This window comes from Glossina fuscipes, unplaced genomic scaffold, assembly GCF_014805625.2.
Source record: "Glossina fuscipes isolate IAEA_lab_2018 unplaced genomic scaffold, Yale_Gfus_2 3, whole genome shotgun sequence".
NCBI lineage: Eukaryota > Metazoa > Arthropoda > Insecta > Diptera > Glossinidae > Glossina > Glossina fuscipes.
In genome coordinates, this window is record NW_023998417.1 from 15,505,085 (window position 1) to 15,517,235 (window position 12,151).

The 12,151-nt window shown below is 35.4% G+C and overlaps 4 protein-coding genes across 4 annotated transcripts; 2 read left to right on the forward strand and 2 right to left on the reverse strand.

The window, feature by feature from the left end:
- Window positions 1–145: 145 nt before the first annotated feature.
- LOC119634600 (V-type proton ATPase subunit F-like) lies at window positions 146–1,360 on the reverse strand. Its single transcript, XM_038028849.1, has 3 exons — window positions 1,295–1,360; window positions 1,153–1,234; window positions 146–384 (listed from the first exon to the last, which is right to left on the reverse strand). Exons 1-3 carry the CDS (start codon window positions 1,358–1,360, stop codon window positions 146–148), a joined length of 387 nt encoding a protein of 128 aa, XP_037884777.1.
- Window positions 1,361–2,526: 1,166 nt separating this feature from the next.
- Window positions 2,527–11,938, forward strand: LOC119634849 (tetratricopeptide repeat protein 21B-like). The gene is made up of 7 exons (XM_038029256.1): window positions 2,527–2,611; window positions 3,275–5,405; window positions 5,850–5,991; window positions 6,059–6,311; window positions 6,526–6,723; window positions 9,755–9,995; window positions 10,052–11,938. The coding sequence occupies exons 2-7, from the start codon at window positions 3,309–3,311 to the stop codon at window positions 11,108–11,110; spliced, it is 3,990 nt and encodes a 1,329-aa protein (XP_037885184.1). The 5' UTR covers window positions 2,527–2,611; window positions 3,275–3,308; the 3' UTR covers window positions 11,111–11,938.
- Window positions 7,553–8,666, reverse strand: LOC119634850 (survival of motor neuron-related-splicing factor 30). Its single transcript, XM_038029257.1, has 2 exons — window positions 8,542–8,666; window positions 7,553–8,483 (listed from the first exon to the last, which is right to left on the reverse strand). Exons 1-2 carry the CDS (start codon window positions 8,581–8,583, stop codon window positions 7,806–7,808), a joined length of 720 nt encoding a protein of 239 aa, XP_037885185.1. The 5' UTR covers window positions 8,584–8,666; the 3' UTR covers window positions 7,553–7,805.
- On the forward strand, window positions 8,949–9,751 carry LOC119634852 (mitotic-spindle organizing protein 1-like). Its single transcript, XM_038029258.1, has one exon. The coding sequence runs from the start codon at window positions 9,011–9,013 to the stop codon at window positions 9,281–9,283; it is 273 nt and encodes a 90-aa protein (XP_037885186.1). The 5' UTR covers window positions 8,949–9,010; the 3' UTR covers window positions 9,284–9,751.
- Window positions 11,939–12,151: the final 213 nt, after the last annotated feature.

Below are 12,151 nucleotides of genomic sequence, written 5' to 3' on the forward strand. Positions count from 1 at the left end.
GAATCACTTTCTCATATCTAGATAACTTCAATAATTCTAGGTAGTGATTAATTAATATAATTTTTAATTTCGTAAGCTTTCATAAATTTTCGTCGATTTTGTTCTTCGAGTGAAGCGGCATATCTTGCACTTATTTGCTTTTACACTAAGGTTTGGCTTCAATCTCCGTTTTTCTTTTGACCACTTCGCGCTCTTTTAGCTTCAAAGGGGTTGTCATTGTACATTTCATAGGAACTTCCAAAATAATCGGAAGTTTTCTTTTTATCATACCATTGTAAGCCGGCAGCAAATAATGCCATATGTCTGAAGCAACTAATATAATGCCAATATTAGAATTTTGATATAATGTGACGAAGAACTTCTCAACATCGGTGACGCTGTTGTCTGAGTAAAAATGTATTAAACGAGGAAAAATCAAAATTAAAAATTTTCACAAGCGAGACAATTTAAAGAACATGCAAAAAAAATCCTGAAAATACAATTTTCTCCTATATATGTGTGTTATATTTATTTGTTCTTTTTTTAGGAACAGAACATCCTAGATTCTATTCTATTCTATCTATTCTTTTTATTCTCTATTCTGTCGATTTTTATGTGCGATTTGTTTACACACATTCGGAATAGATTCGAGATAGATAGCGGAAACCTCTTCTTCGAGTTTATAGGCATATATCAGCGTGCAAAATATACTGACCCGTTTGGGCAATCGTCATCTGCCCATTACGGACAAGCTATTCAGCATTTCATATATTATACAAAGATATATACTTCGACTAAACCATCAAAATTCCTGATCATTATGAATAAAGGCATTGATCTCGTCATTTCTGGTGAAAACTCTTAGTGCGGTTTCGCGGGCTTACGCTCTTATTTTACGAGTGGACATCTTTTAAGCTTGAGTATAATTCTTGCTGAGTTGTGCTTTTTATGTTCTTTATGTTCAGTGTCAAAATGTGTATTCGATTTCGGGTTTATGTATACACATTGAAAGGTTGGGTCAGTTTAGAGTGGGACACTTTGATCGTCTGTTTGTGTGATGAAATTGAATTTGATTATATGAAATATATATATATATAAAGAACCAATCAGAGTTAATTCTTGTGATAAGTTATTTAAGGTCGGATTCTATTAGCATTTTTTGTGGCTACTAACCATTGGTGACCATCATATAATTCTTAGTGGGAAGTATTTTAGTTTCGCCGATACCTGCGAGGAGGAATCCAAGCGTTGTGTCCTGGACAGGAAAAATTTTACGAAACCGTTATTACTCATATCATTTCCATCATAGACTTACTTCGTCACCAATAACCCCAATGAAGACGCGTACATCGTCTTGTGTCTGTGATACTGGTGCGCCCATTCTACGTGCAATACGAAGTAATTTTGAATAATTTCACAATAATTTTGTTTATTGGTTTTGTTTGTATTTAAAAAACCGAAAATATTGATCTAACTCACTACATTTTGTAATTTCAGAAAAAAGTGTCAAAGTTCCCTAAACGTGTTTTTAAAAATCAATCAACGAAAATCCAAACACTTGAAATAAATTTCTATTCGAATTATGGCTCTATATGGTTTCATGTTTCGGCTACGTAGCTTGTGAAAACACCATAGTGGGTCAGGGCGTAACATTAAGTACCATTTTTTTCCAAATCACGCATTATAACGAAAGCGATCCAGAAAATGATCCGATTCGAATGAATATCAGCATTCGTTCTTGCACCAAAACAGGTAAATGCCCTAGACTCCATCAACATATCTCAAAATTTACGGACTGCAGGTGGAGCACAAGAAAATAGGACAAAAAGGGGGACAGACAAATTTAAATTAAATCAAATTAATAGATGGGTCTATCTCAAGTTCCGCAAGCGTATTGCGTATTGTATCTACGCAAGTGGTATAGTGGTGCAGGGTATCACAATTATTTGCATCTGCAATGATACAAGTTAGTTCCTTAAGATGAGCATCACTGCAGGCAGTGAGGAGCGTGAAAGAGAAAACGTTAAACGATCAGTTAAAAATTAACTGTTCGGTCGACAAAATGTACACAATTAAAATTCCCGCGCATTGTTTACAAAACCGGAAGAATGCCCTTCCGCTGCTACAGAGTATCAAAACGTAGTTTTTTTTCCGTTAGAAGAGTTAGGTTAAAACAGTTCGGTCGCAGCCGAAATAATTTTCTTACTATTTCTATTAGGTTGTTGCTGCAAAGTTGGTGCCGCAGTTTCTATGGTTACAACAAACACACAGAAACTTGAAACTCGTTTGAGTAAGCATTCTTTGCTTCGCAGCTAGTAATTCTCCAAGTACTTTCTCGTTTCGGTTGTTTGTCAGGCATCTGGTATATAAAGTACACATTAAACTCCGTCTTGGATCAGCTGATTATTTTAAGAATTGCTTGGGAGTTTATATATTTATGTGAATATTTGGAAAGATAAAGAGATATCACGTTGTTCTTGTGCACAGTTATTGCAAGCTTGGATGGTTGACTTGCGCAATAGTGAAAGGATTAATGATTTTCCAAGCTTTGGATCTACTGCATCTTGTGGAATCTACTAAATGAAATGGCACATGAGACATATTGAGACACCAAGCAAGGCAGACACAATTGGTAACGAAAGTTTTCGGTGTGTTAACTTGCAAAAACCGAGTCAATAAATTTTAAATTAGGGGATTAATAGTTTTTTTTACAAGTTATTGCTTGTTTGTCGGATGACTGTGTTTTTGTTTCTTTTTACTAATGCAAAGATATGTTTGCTTTGCCATCCTTATATACCGGACAACTTGTGATAAACAAAACATGTGGGTTAGCTTAGCTGCGCTGCGACTATATCTGCCTATGAGTTTAGTTCTTTGTTGTCTGTTGTTGGAATTTGCCATATGCGCGATATGTCTAGAATCCAAATGTGTTCATGATATAAATTCAATTTTCCAAGCATGTAAGATTCTAGAATAAAACACATATCAACTTGGAATTGTTGCAAATATCCCTCCGCTATGATTTAACATTTTGACGCTACAGATTGGTGTAAAGTTGAGGTCGTTAAAGTTCAGTCAGTATGGGCCATGTGTCTTTCCTTTACTCAATTTATTGCAATAGTTTATGTCTCTCAGAGCATTTAGACGGCTCTTCTGTTCAGATTTCGATATCAAGAGAATACGATATAATTTGTATTCTTTTTCTTTAGTTTCCTACTTTCTATTATTCTGAAAATTTTATATAGTTCTTCTCCATCTAAATTGTGTAATTTTGTTTCTATTTTTAATGCGACAGTGAATAATATCGCTTGGTTAACATAGTATGCGTTATGGATATTCAAGACATTGAAAGCGTCATTTTGTATTATGGACGATCCGAGTTTTTTTATACCATGCAAAAGGCGGCGTTAGATGGATTATCAAAATTCCCTCACCATTCCGCGTTCAGACTTTTCAACGGCATTGCATTAGTGCTGAGCAATCACTTGCAGGAAGGCATTCGAGAATTGAATCCACTTAAAAATGATCCCGAACTTGGAATTTGTTCGATAATAGCTTTACTGTACGCGCATAAAAGATGTCACGTAATCGATCGAGAGTCTGTAACATCTTTTGAACAACGTCTAAAAGAAGAGCACATATTTGAAAGTGCTAACGCTTCCTACAATGCGGCTGTTTTTTTATTCTTCATCAAGAAATTTGAAAAATCTCGAGAATATGTTGAAAAATCGCTAAAGCTTGACGCGCACCACATATCTAGCGTCATATTAAAAATTTGGATTGACTTAAGCACAAGCCAAAAGGCTTTAAATGGGAATGTGGGCAATATGCTTGAAGATGTGCTGGCTGAGAATAAAAATATAGATGCGGCCCTTGCTCTGGCGAGACATTACCAGTTGTCCGGTCAGTTCGAGAATGCGATTAATTCATTAAACAAGCTATCCGTGTGGTATCCCGACATAAATATACCTTTAGTAGTAAAAGCAGAGATACAATTGTCTGCATCTTATTGGGATCAAACTTACGAGACATCGTTACGCGTCATTAATTTAGAGCCCACAAATATATCAGCTTTACGCGTAACAGCAGTTTTATTAGTAGTTCGCGAGGGAAACATCAAAGGCGGGATTTCAACACTGCAACAACTACTTGTGGCCACTGAGCGCATCGAGCAAGGCAACTGGACTCTTTTGCTTCGAATTTGTCAATTATTTTCCCGAATTTGCTCCCGAAACGTTGATCTACTTACCTTGACGGCACGTTTTATCGAAAAGCAGACGCAACTGAACACAAGCTCTGTCGAACTGATAACCGAGTTAGGGTATCAGCAAATATTATTAGGAAATATTAAAATGGCAGTTGGATATTTCCGAACAGCGACGGCAATTGACAATACTAGCTTTCATGCACTCTGTGGCTTGACATTGTGTCAACTTTTTGAACAAGGTGTGACGGAGCAAACACGACAGCAAGTTGAATTTTTAAGTGACTTGCGTCCGAGTAAAGATAAACCTCTGCTGTTATTACTACAAGCAAAATTAGCGCCCAATAATGACATTGCCGTTACATTGCTCGCTGAAGCGACAAAATTGAAATTAGTTGGATTGGAAGGTCACTTATTTGGCCTAGAGTATCTTCATAAATTGGATCCTGAGTTTCTTCTTCAGATAGTTACCGAATTTTTGAGAAACTCTCCAGTGCAAGTGCGCCTTAAACAGGGTTTACATGTGGTACAAGAATCTTCGCACGTATCCCTTAAACATTGCATAGCTATTTTGGACAAGATTCTTCACTGGTGTCCTTCCCATGTTCAAGCTCTTTTCAAGAGATCAAAAGTGCATTTTCTCTGCGGTGAATTGCAAATGGCGTCATCGAGACTACAACATATTTTAAACAATATCGACGCAACGTATACGAGCGCTTATCTTTTACTGGCCCAAGTTCAAATGCAACAACAACAGTATTCTAAAGCTATGCAGTCCTTGGAGCTATCGCTCTCATATAACTTCTTAATGCGAGAAAATCCTCTCTATAATTTACTTTTAGGAATTGCCTATCGTCAACAACAACAATACAAAGATGCGCAGAAAAGTTTTAATGCGGCTTTGCATTTATTGCATGAGGACCCAGTCCAAGATTCTAAAAATTCTTCTATTAAGCGTACTGAAGTACTAAATGGTTTCTCTACATCCGACGAGGTGACACTTTATTTAGAGCTGATAGGAACCCTCAGAGACATGGGCGGTATACAGGAAATGTTTGAAAGCGAACGATTGTTAGAGTGCGCCTTAGAGAAGTTTAAAGACACTTCCGAAGAAGGTCGCTTAAAAATAGCTCAAGCAGAACTTGTGCTCCAGAATTCCAATGTCAACAAGGCGATCGAGCTCTTGGCTGCCATTAAACCTGGAGAATCGTATTATGTGCAGGTAAAACTCTTTTGGTTTCAGCTAAGTCCCATGCAAATTTCTTTTCAAGTTAGTGCAGAGGTCTGAGTCATGGAAAACGCGCTACATTCAAAAATTTTCGTTTATACATAAATTGTGGTAATAATTTTAGTTGAAGGATGTCAGTACCAAATCCATCGTATTTTATTTTGCACTTGCATCTGGTACGTTTAACAAATGTAAACCATATCGAGACCTTATCGAGACATGAAAGGTCTTGTAAGAGCAAGGCTGTGTCAGTTGCCTCAAACTTTTCATTGGCATGAATGTCGTCTGTTTTGTGCATTTTGTACAATTTTTTGAATTTTCTATGATTGTATTTGAAAATCCATATGCTGGAAGTGAAGGGCAGATGGCTATAAGAATTGGCGTTTACAAACCAAACAGTTTCTCTTCATTTTTAATAATTTTTAAAATTTTTTAAAGGCGAAGACCCACTTAGCTAGCATATATTTACTACATCGAAAAGATCGGGTTGCATTTGCGACATGTTTTACAGAAATAGTTGAGACGTCTCCTGAATCTGAAAGTTACGTTATGCTCGGCGAAGCGTATATGTCTATCCAAGGTAAATTTTGAACAATGAAAATGAATTCTTAGTTAATAAATAGCAAATCAAATTTATATTCTTTCAGAGCCAGATTTGGCAATCGAGGCTTATCAAAAAGCCTTTAATCTCCGTCCACATGATACTCATCTAGCTGGCAAGCTTGGACGGGCTTATGTAAAAAGTCATCAATATAATAAAGCAATCGCTTTCTATCAACAAGCGCTTTGCACTGAAAACCATACAGGGCTGAAGCTCAATTTAGCTGAACTCTATTTAAAATTAAAACAATTTAAAAATGCACAGATGACGTTAGAGGAAAACGAAGATGCTTCTCATGCGTACGTAATTTTTAATTGTTTCCTAATGAATAGTTTGATAATTGATAACACATCCCAGAAGAGAAACAGAAATCTTTCTAAAATGAGATCATAGAGGGGGCGTGGTTATTATCTTTACAAGAGTACATTGAAGTTTTTTAAAACGGCAAATTTCTTCTTTTTTTTTTAATGTATTACTAACGAAATTTAATTTTCCCAAATTAATTTTACAAAGTGACTTCCTGGATATTGATGGACTGCAGCTTAGGACTAAACAACTGCTATTATTAGCTCGCGTTCATGAGAAGTCGGGCAATACATCATTATCCCTCCAAACTTTAAAGGCAGCTCGTGACAACCAAGATATAGTTCAAAAGCGCATTTCCGTTGGCCAATCAGGCAATTTATACGATCAGTACAAGACGCTGTCCAAGTAAGTTAAACTCAAGTAGAATTGTATTAAGCTTAGGCAATATATGTCTTGCGTGAAGGAAAATCATCAAGAACAACATTTTTTTTCCGCCAACGCAACAACTTGCTCGAAGAATATCGTTAACTAGAGAATTTGTCGTTAGCTTAATCAAGAAAATTTTACATGGCGTGGTTTTTACGCCAACTACAGTTCGAATCTATATTGCGATGCCTATGTCATTTTTTCGGTTTTATGTAGTTATCATTTCAATTTCAAATTTTAAATAGACTTCACTATTTTAAAAGTCATGTTCCAACTAGAGCGAAAATAGAAAAACCACGTTAATTTAGGAAAATGAAAATATAATAATTATTTAATTTTAAATGTTGCATAAATTTGCGGTTATTTACTAAAATATTTATAATAACTGCCTACAAATTTAGGGATAGGGAATATATATACAATTTGGTATATATGGAAAGTACTTTTATACATATGAAGTCTTATAGCAATTTCCCTCCTCCTGATTAACATGCTTCTTGACTTTGTATCAATACAATCATTTAACTGGTTTGCACTTATCAAAGAGTAATTTACAGAGCTATTACAATAATATATTGAACTTGATAACATATTATTTTCTTTACTCTTCTAAAGAACTAATGTTTCATTGCCGAATTAATCCACTTAATGTCAGGCAATTTCATATTTTGGATTATGGTTCTGAATGTAGAATACCTGAAATTTTAGATCAATTTTTAAATTACTTCGCACCAATTGTTATAAAAAGCTATCAAACGACAATAACCTCTCTCTCTATATTAAGATATATGCATTATTCTCAAATCCAGTCTGGACTGCAATGGACAGAAAAGCTTATGATGTTTCAACGGATTGATTGCTATAATATAAATTTTCCATAATTTTGTGAATTGTCCGCCTATTTCCTTCAAATATTGAAAAAAACAATATGTATTCAAATCACTTATTTATATATTACATACTTAGTTTAACAAGAAATTGAACAAGACTTGAAGATACCATGTTGATGCATTCCAAAAATTCGCCCTGGCAGTGCAAATTTCAAATTATAAACGTTACAACTACAGCCCCTTCCGGTATTTTTCCCCCATAGTATAATCTGTCATTCCTTTGCCAGAGACACCACAGGTTCCAATTCCAACGCGACCGGATACATTATCTGGAGATGCAAAGATGCTCTTTGACTGCATTCCAGGCCGTTTTGCGTTCTTAGTTGTAAAGTTAAGCCATTTGTTTTTGTCCATTTCGCGTTCTTCTTCTAATTCCTTGAACCGCTGCAATTTTTTTTGTTTTCTTTTTTTCAGGTACTCCTTCTGATTAGGCCTATGTCGTTTATGTGAGGGGAATACTTCATTTCGCGCTGTCCTTTCACGTAATTCCTTTAGGTTTGTGGTAGATCGATTTTGATAAGCATCAAAAATTACACTTACTTCGCCATCTTCAGTTATTCCTTCTATTGTGGCATCGTAAAATTGACCATCTTCTGTCCACTTAGCTTGGCATTTGTCACCTATATTCCAAGTTTTCCCTGGAGTGATTAACTTTTCAGCCTCCAAAAGAGCTGCTTCAATCTCGTCATATGTAGCTTTAGAAGCAGACGGTTCAACATACGCTGATTTTCTTTGCTCCTCTAGTTGTGTTTTTATTAAATCGCGTGTGAGTTCAATAACTTCTTCTAAATCCCTTTTCAGCTTTAAGAGTTCCTCGTTTTCAGAGTCCGTTAGCAAAGCAGCTTCTACCTGATAGACCAATTGCTTATAATTATTGGAAATTAAGTATGTGCTTCATAATGCATACCTGCTGCAATTGCAACTTATAATTTTGTAAATCGTCCGCCATTAAGTAGCCTTAAATAAAAAAACAAACTTACAAAAAAAAAATTCACTGTCAAATAATACCATTTGGCCCAGAAAATAATGCATCGACATACAATTCAATAATACAACGATTGCCATGTTACGGGGGAACGAAAATAGGGATTTGTCTAAAAGATTTGTCCTAAATAAAGTAATTCGAAATGTCATAGATAAAATTTTTGTTAATATTATAAATTATCGAACCAATAAACAATTTCACAGACTTTATCTAATTGTTTTTCGAAACAAAATGTCCAATTTTGCTTATTATCGGCGGAGTAATTTCTTTTGTCGTAAAATAAGCATTATAAAGTTGGTAACCCTGTAAAATCGATTAGCGTTGCTGCATTACAACTGTTTGTAAACTATAGTCTCTAAGATTGGCGTTGCGTATATTGTTTTATATTGATATGTCCTACAAGAGTGAAGATATTTTGGAAACAAAATCAGAGAAAGGAAGCGGTGGCAGCAATTATTTAAAATTACAGCAGTCGCAAGTAATACGCAGCAGCCTTCAGGGTATATCACAGCTGCTAAACACAGGTCTGAGCGACGAAAGTTTGGACATATCCATTAAGTTAATAGAAGCAGGAGTGCATCCGCAAGCACTAGCTGAAGTGATAACACAAATTCGACGTGAGGCGGAGAGCACATGGGCTCCAGATGAATCAAAGGAATCATAAAGTTCGTAATGACCTTAATTTTATGTGGCCCGCTCGGGATTAATCTTTCCAAATGTCACAGTAGATCTTGGCTTATTTAAAAACATCATATTTTATTGCAATTTAAATTGAGAATTTTATTACAGCGTTTAAATAATAATGATAATAAAATAAGTTACTTTGTGCAGTACACTAATATATTCCCTTTATATAATTCGCAAAGAAGAAGCATCGTAAATCAAAGTTTTTTACATTTGCACCGTTCTCTGTTCCGGTAGTTCCCTTGAATTGATAAGATACCCTATGTACCTTCAAGAAAACTTCAAAATTCCACTACGGAATGAACTGTTACCATCTTAGAGTTCGAAGGCTGCAACTCTAAACAAAAAATTTTGTAAAGCCAATCGATTCGTCCATCCTTAATTAAATTTTAAAATCATTGCTTAGGTGCAATCAGCATAATAACATTCTTATTTAATGATTTTTAAAAAGAATATGCTTACTAATGGCACAATACTGGAGTCATCTTAAAAATAATGCAGAGGCCTTAGCTTGCCTTGAAGAATGCTTGAAGTACACACCAAACGACATTGAGATTTTAACTTCTTTGGCTCGGCTTTACATACAAATGGATTTTATGGACTCATGCCGAGAAATTTGCTTACGAATATTGCAAATTGATAACAGCAACGAAGCGGCATCGGTCATTATGGCAGATTTATCATTTAGAAAGGTAAATATGATTAGAATGTGTAGTAATTCTTTAATTTTTCTGCTTATTTTTTGCAGATGGATTTGGAAAATGCCACCTATCATTTTTCGCAATTGCTATTGTTGCAGCCTTGCTATTGGACCGCATTGGCTCGTCTTGTTGAGGTAATGCGACGTTCCGGGACCTTACTTGACGTTGTTCCCTTTCTGAAGCGTTCCAAAGAAGCCACTGTTGCACCCGACCAAATGCCGGGACTTCAGTATTGTAACGGACTTTATGAATGGTATACTGGAAATCCAAATGGAGCATTACGTCATTTTAACGCTGCACGCAAGGATTCTGAATGGGGACAACAAGCTATATTTAATATGATTGAAATTTGCATTAATCCAGATGGGGATATTCCAAAAAGCAATGATTTGTTAGAAGGAAACGATAACATGGACTCTAATAACTCACGCGTAATAGCATTGAAAACTGCGGACCGGTTGCTAAAGGAATTGCACCCACGTTCGATTGGTTTGGATAACGAAGCTTTAAATCATCAGCTAATGCGTAATTTTCTCAGATTAGCTTCGAAAGAAAAATATCAAGTAGAGCAAGCTTTACAGGATTTTATTGAGCTATCTGCACGTGAAGAGAATCAAGATGCTGTTGGCCCTATATTGGGAATGTCAACGGCACTGGTAATGTTGAAGCAAGCCCATCGTGCTAAAAACAATTTAAAGCGCTTGGCAAAGGTAGCGTGGAAATTTGAAGAGGCAGAATATTTGGAACGTAGTTGGCTTCTATTAGCGGATATATATATTAACAGCAACAAATGGGATATGTCTGAGGGTCTGATTGCCAGAATCTTGGAATATAATAAATCCAGCGCGAAAGCTTATGAACTGTCTGGATATATTGCTGAAAAGTCGCAACAATACAGAGATGCAGCTAAACGTTATGAGAATGCGTGGAATTATTGTGGTCGTTCAAAACCTCATATTGGATATAAATTGGCCTATAATCATATGAAGACAAGATGTTTCGCCAATGCAATTGAAATATGCCAGCAAGTCTTAAAACTACATCCCGATTATACCATAATTCGAAAAGATATACTTGATAAATGCCGCAACAATTTGCGATCATAATCCTTCTCGAATTATCTTGCACTGACATTGTGCGTTTACCTTACGTAATATGCATCATTTGCACTTGCATACAGGCAAAAAAAAAAGATTGAGAGGATGGTTCCGAACTATTTAAGGCATTCGAGGCAAAATTAAAAATTATATCATAGAACGAGCTTTACCCAAGTGTTTCATACGGAAAATGGAAGACAAATTTCAAAGATTATTAGTACTACTATGTGTGAATGTTCTATTTAAAACATCTTACGAAAATCGGCGCAAATGTTTTCGCCGAGCGGACTTGTTTTAATCGAATCCTTTATTTGTATCAATTATTTACATAAGTGTGCACTAAACAGCGAAAGAATATCATTATGCAATGCGTAAACGAATAAATCGTTATTTTCTTTAAACATGCCATAGTGCAATATTGGCAGCATTGGTTCGGTTTACTTTCTCTTCAGTTCGTGGAAAACTTGTAATAACTTAAGAAACTATGTGAATTTTCCGACCAAAAGAAAATCTGTGAAACCGAACATAGGTAAGCTAAGATTTGGTTGCTCTTCTTCTAACTAAACCTATAAACTTGCATCTGCCGAATTGTGCTTATTTAAGTTACAAAAAGCGTAGAATTTCAAAGATTAATGAAAGTGCATAACTGTTTTTATTAAAAGGAAAGTTCTAAGACGGTTCTCACATACATACAAATATATACACATCTATTCGTGTTCGACATTTGAAGACGCTGACTATTGGAATGCAGTTAGGTTCTTTAAGTTAATAGATACGTAAATAGCAAGAGCATTACAGGTTTCATCGCGAGCAATTCAACACAGAATAAAAGCTTATACATCGTCCGAACGTATTATTGAAAAGTTGTAGCACTACAGAGCAAAAGCGTTATGAGGATATTTTTTGACCGTTCAAAACCTCATATTGGATTAATCTTATATTTTGAAAATGACCTCTTAAAAAAAGTACATTTTTTACAACTTTTTTCGCCCTAGAGAAGTTTTGTTGCGTAAGAAATGTAATTTGATTTGATAAAATACATTTTCTAGT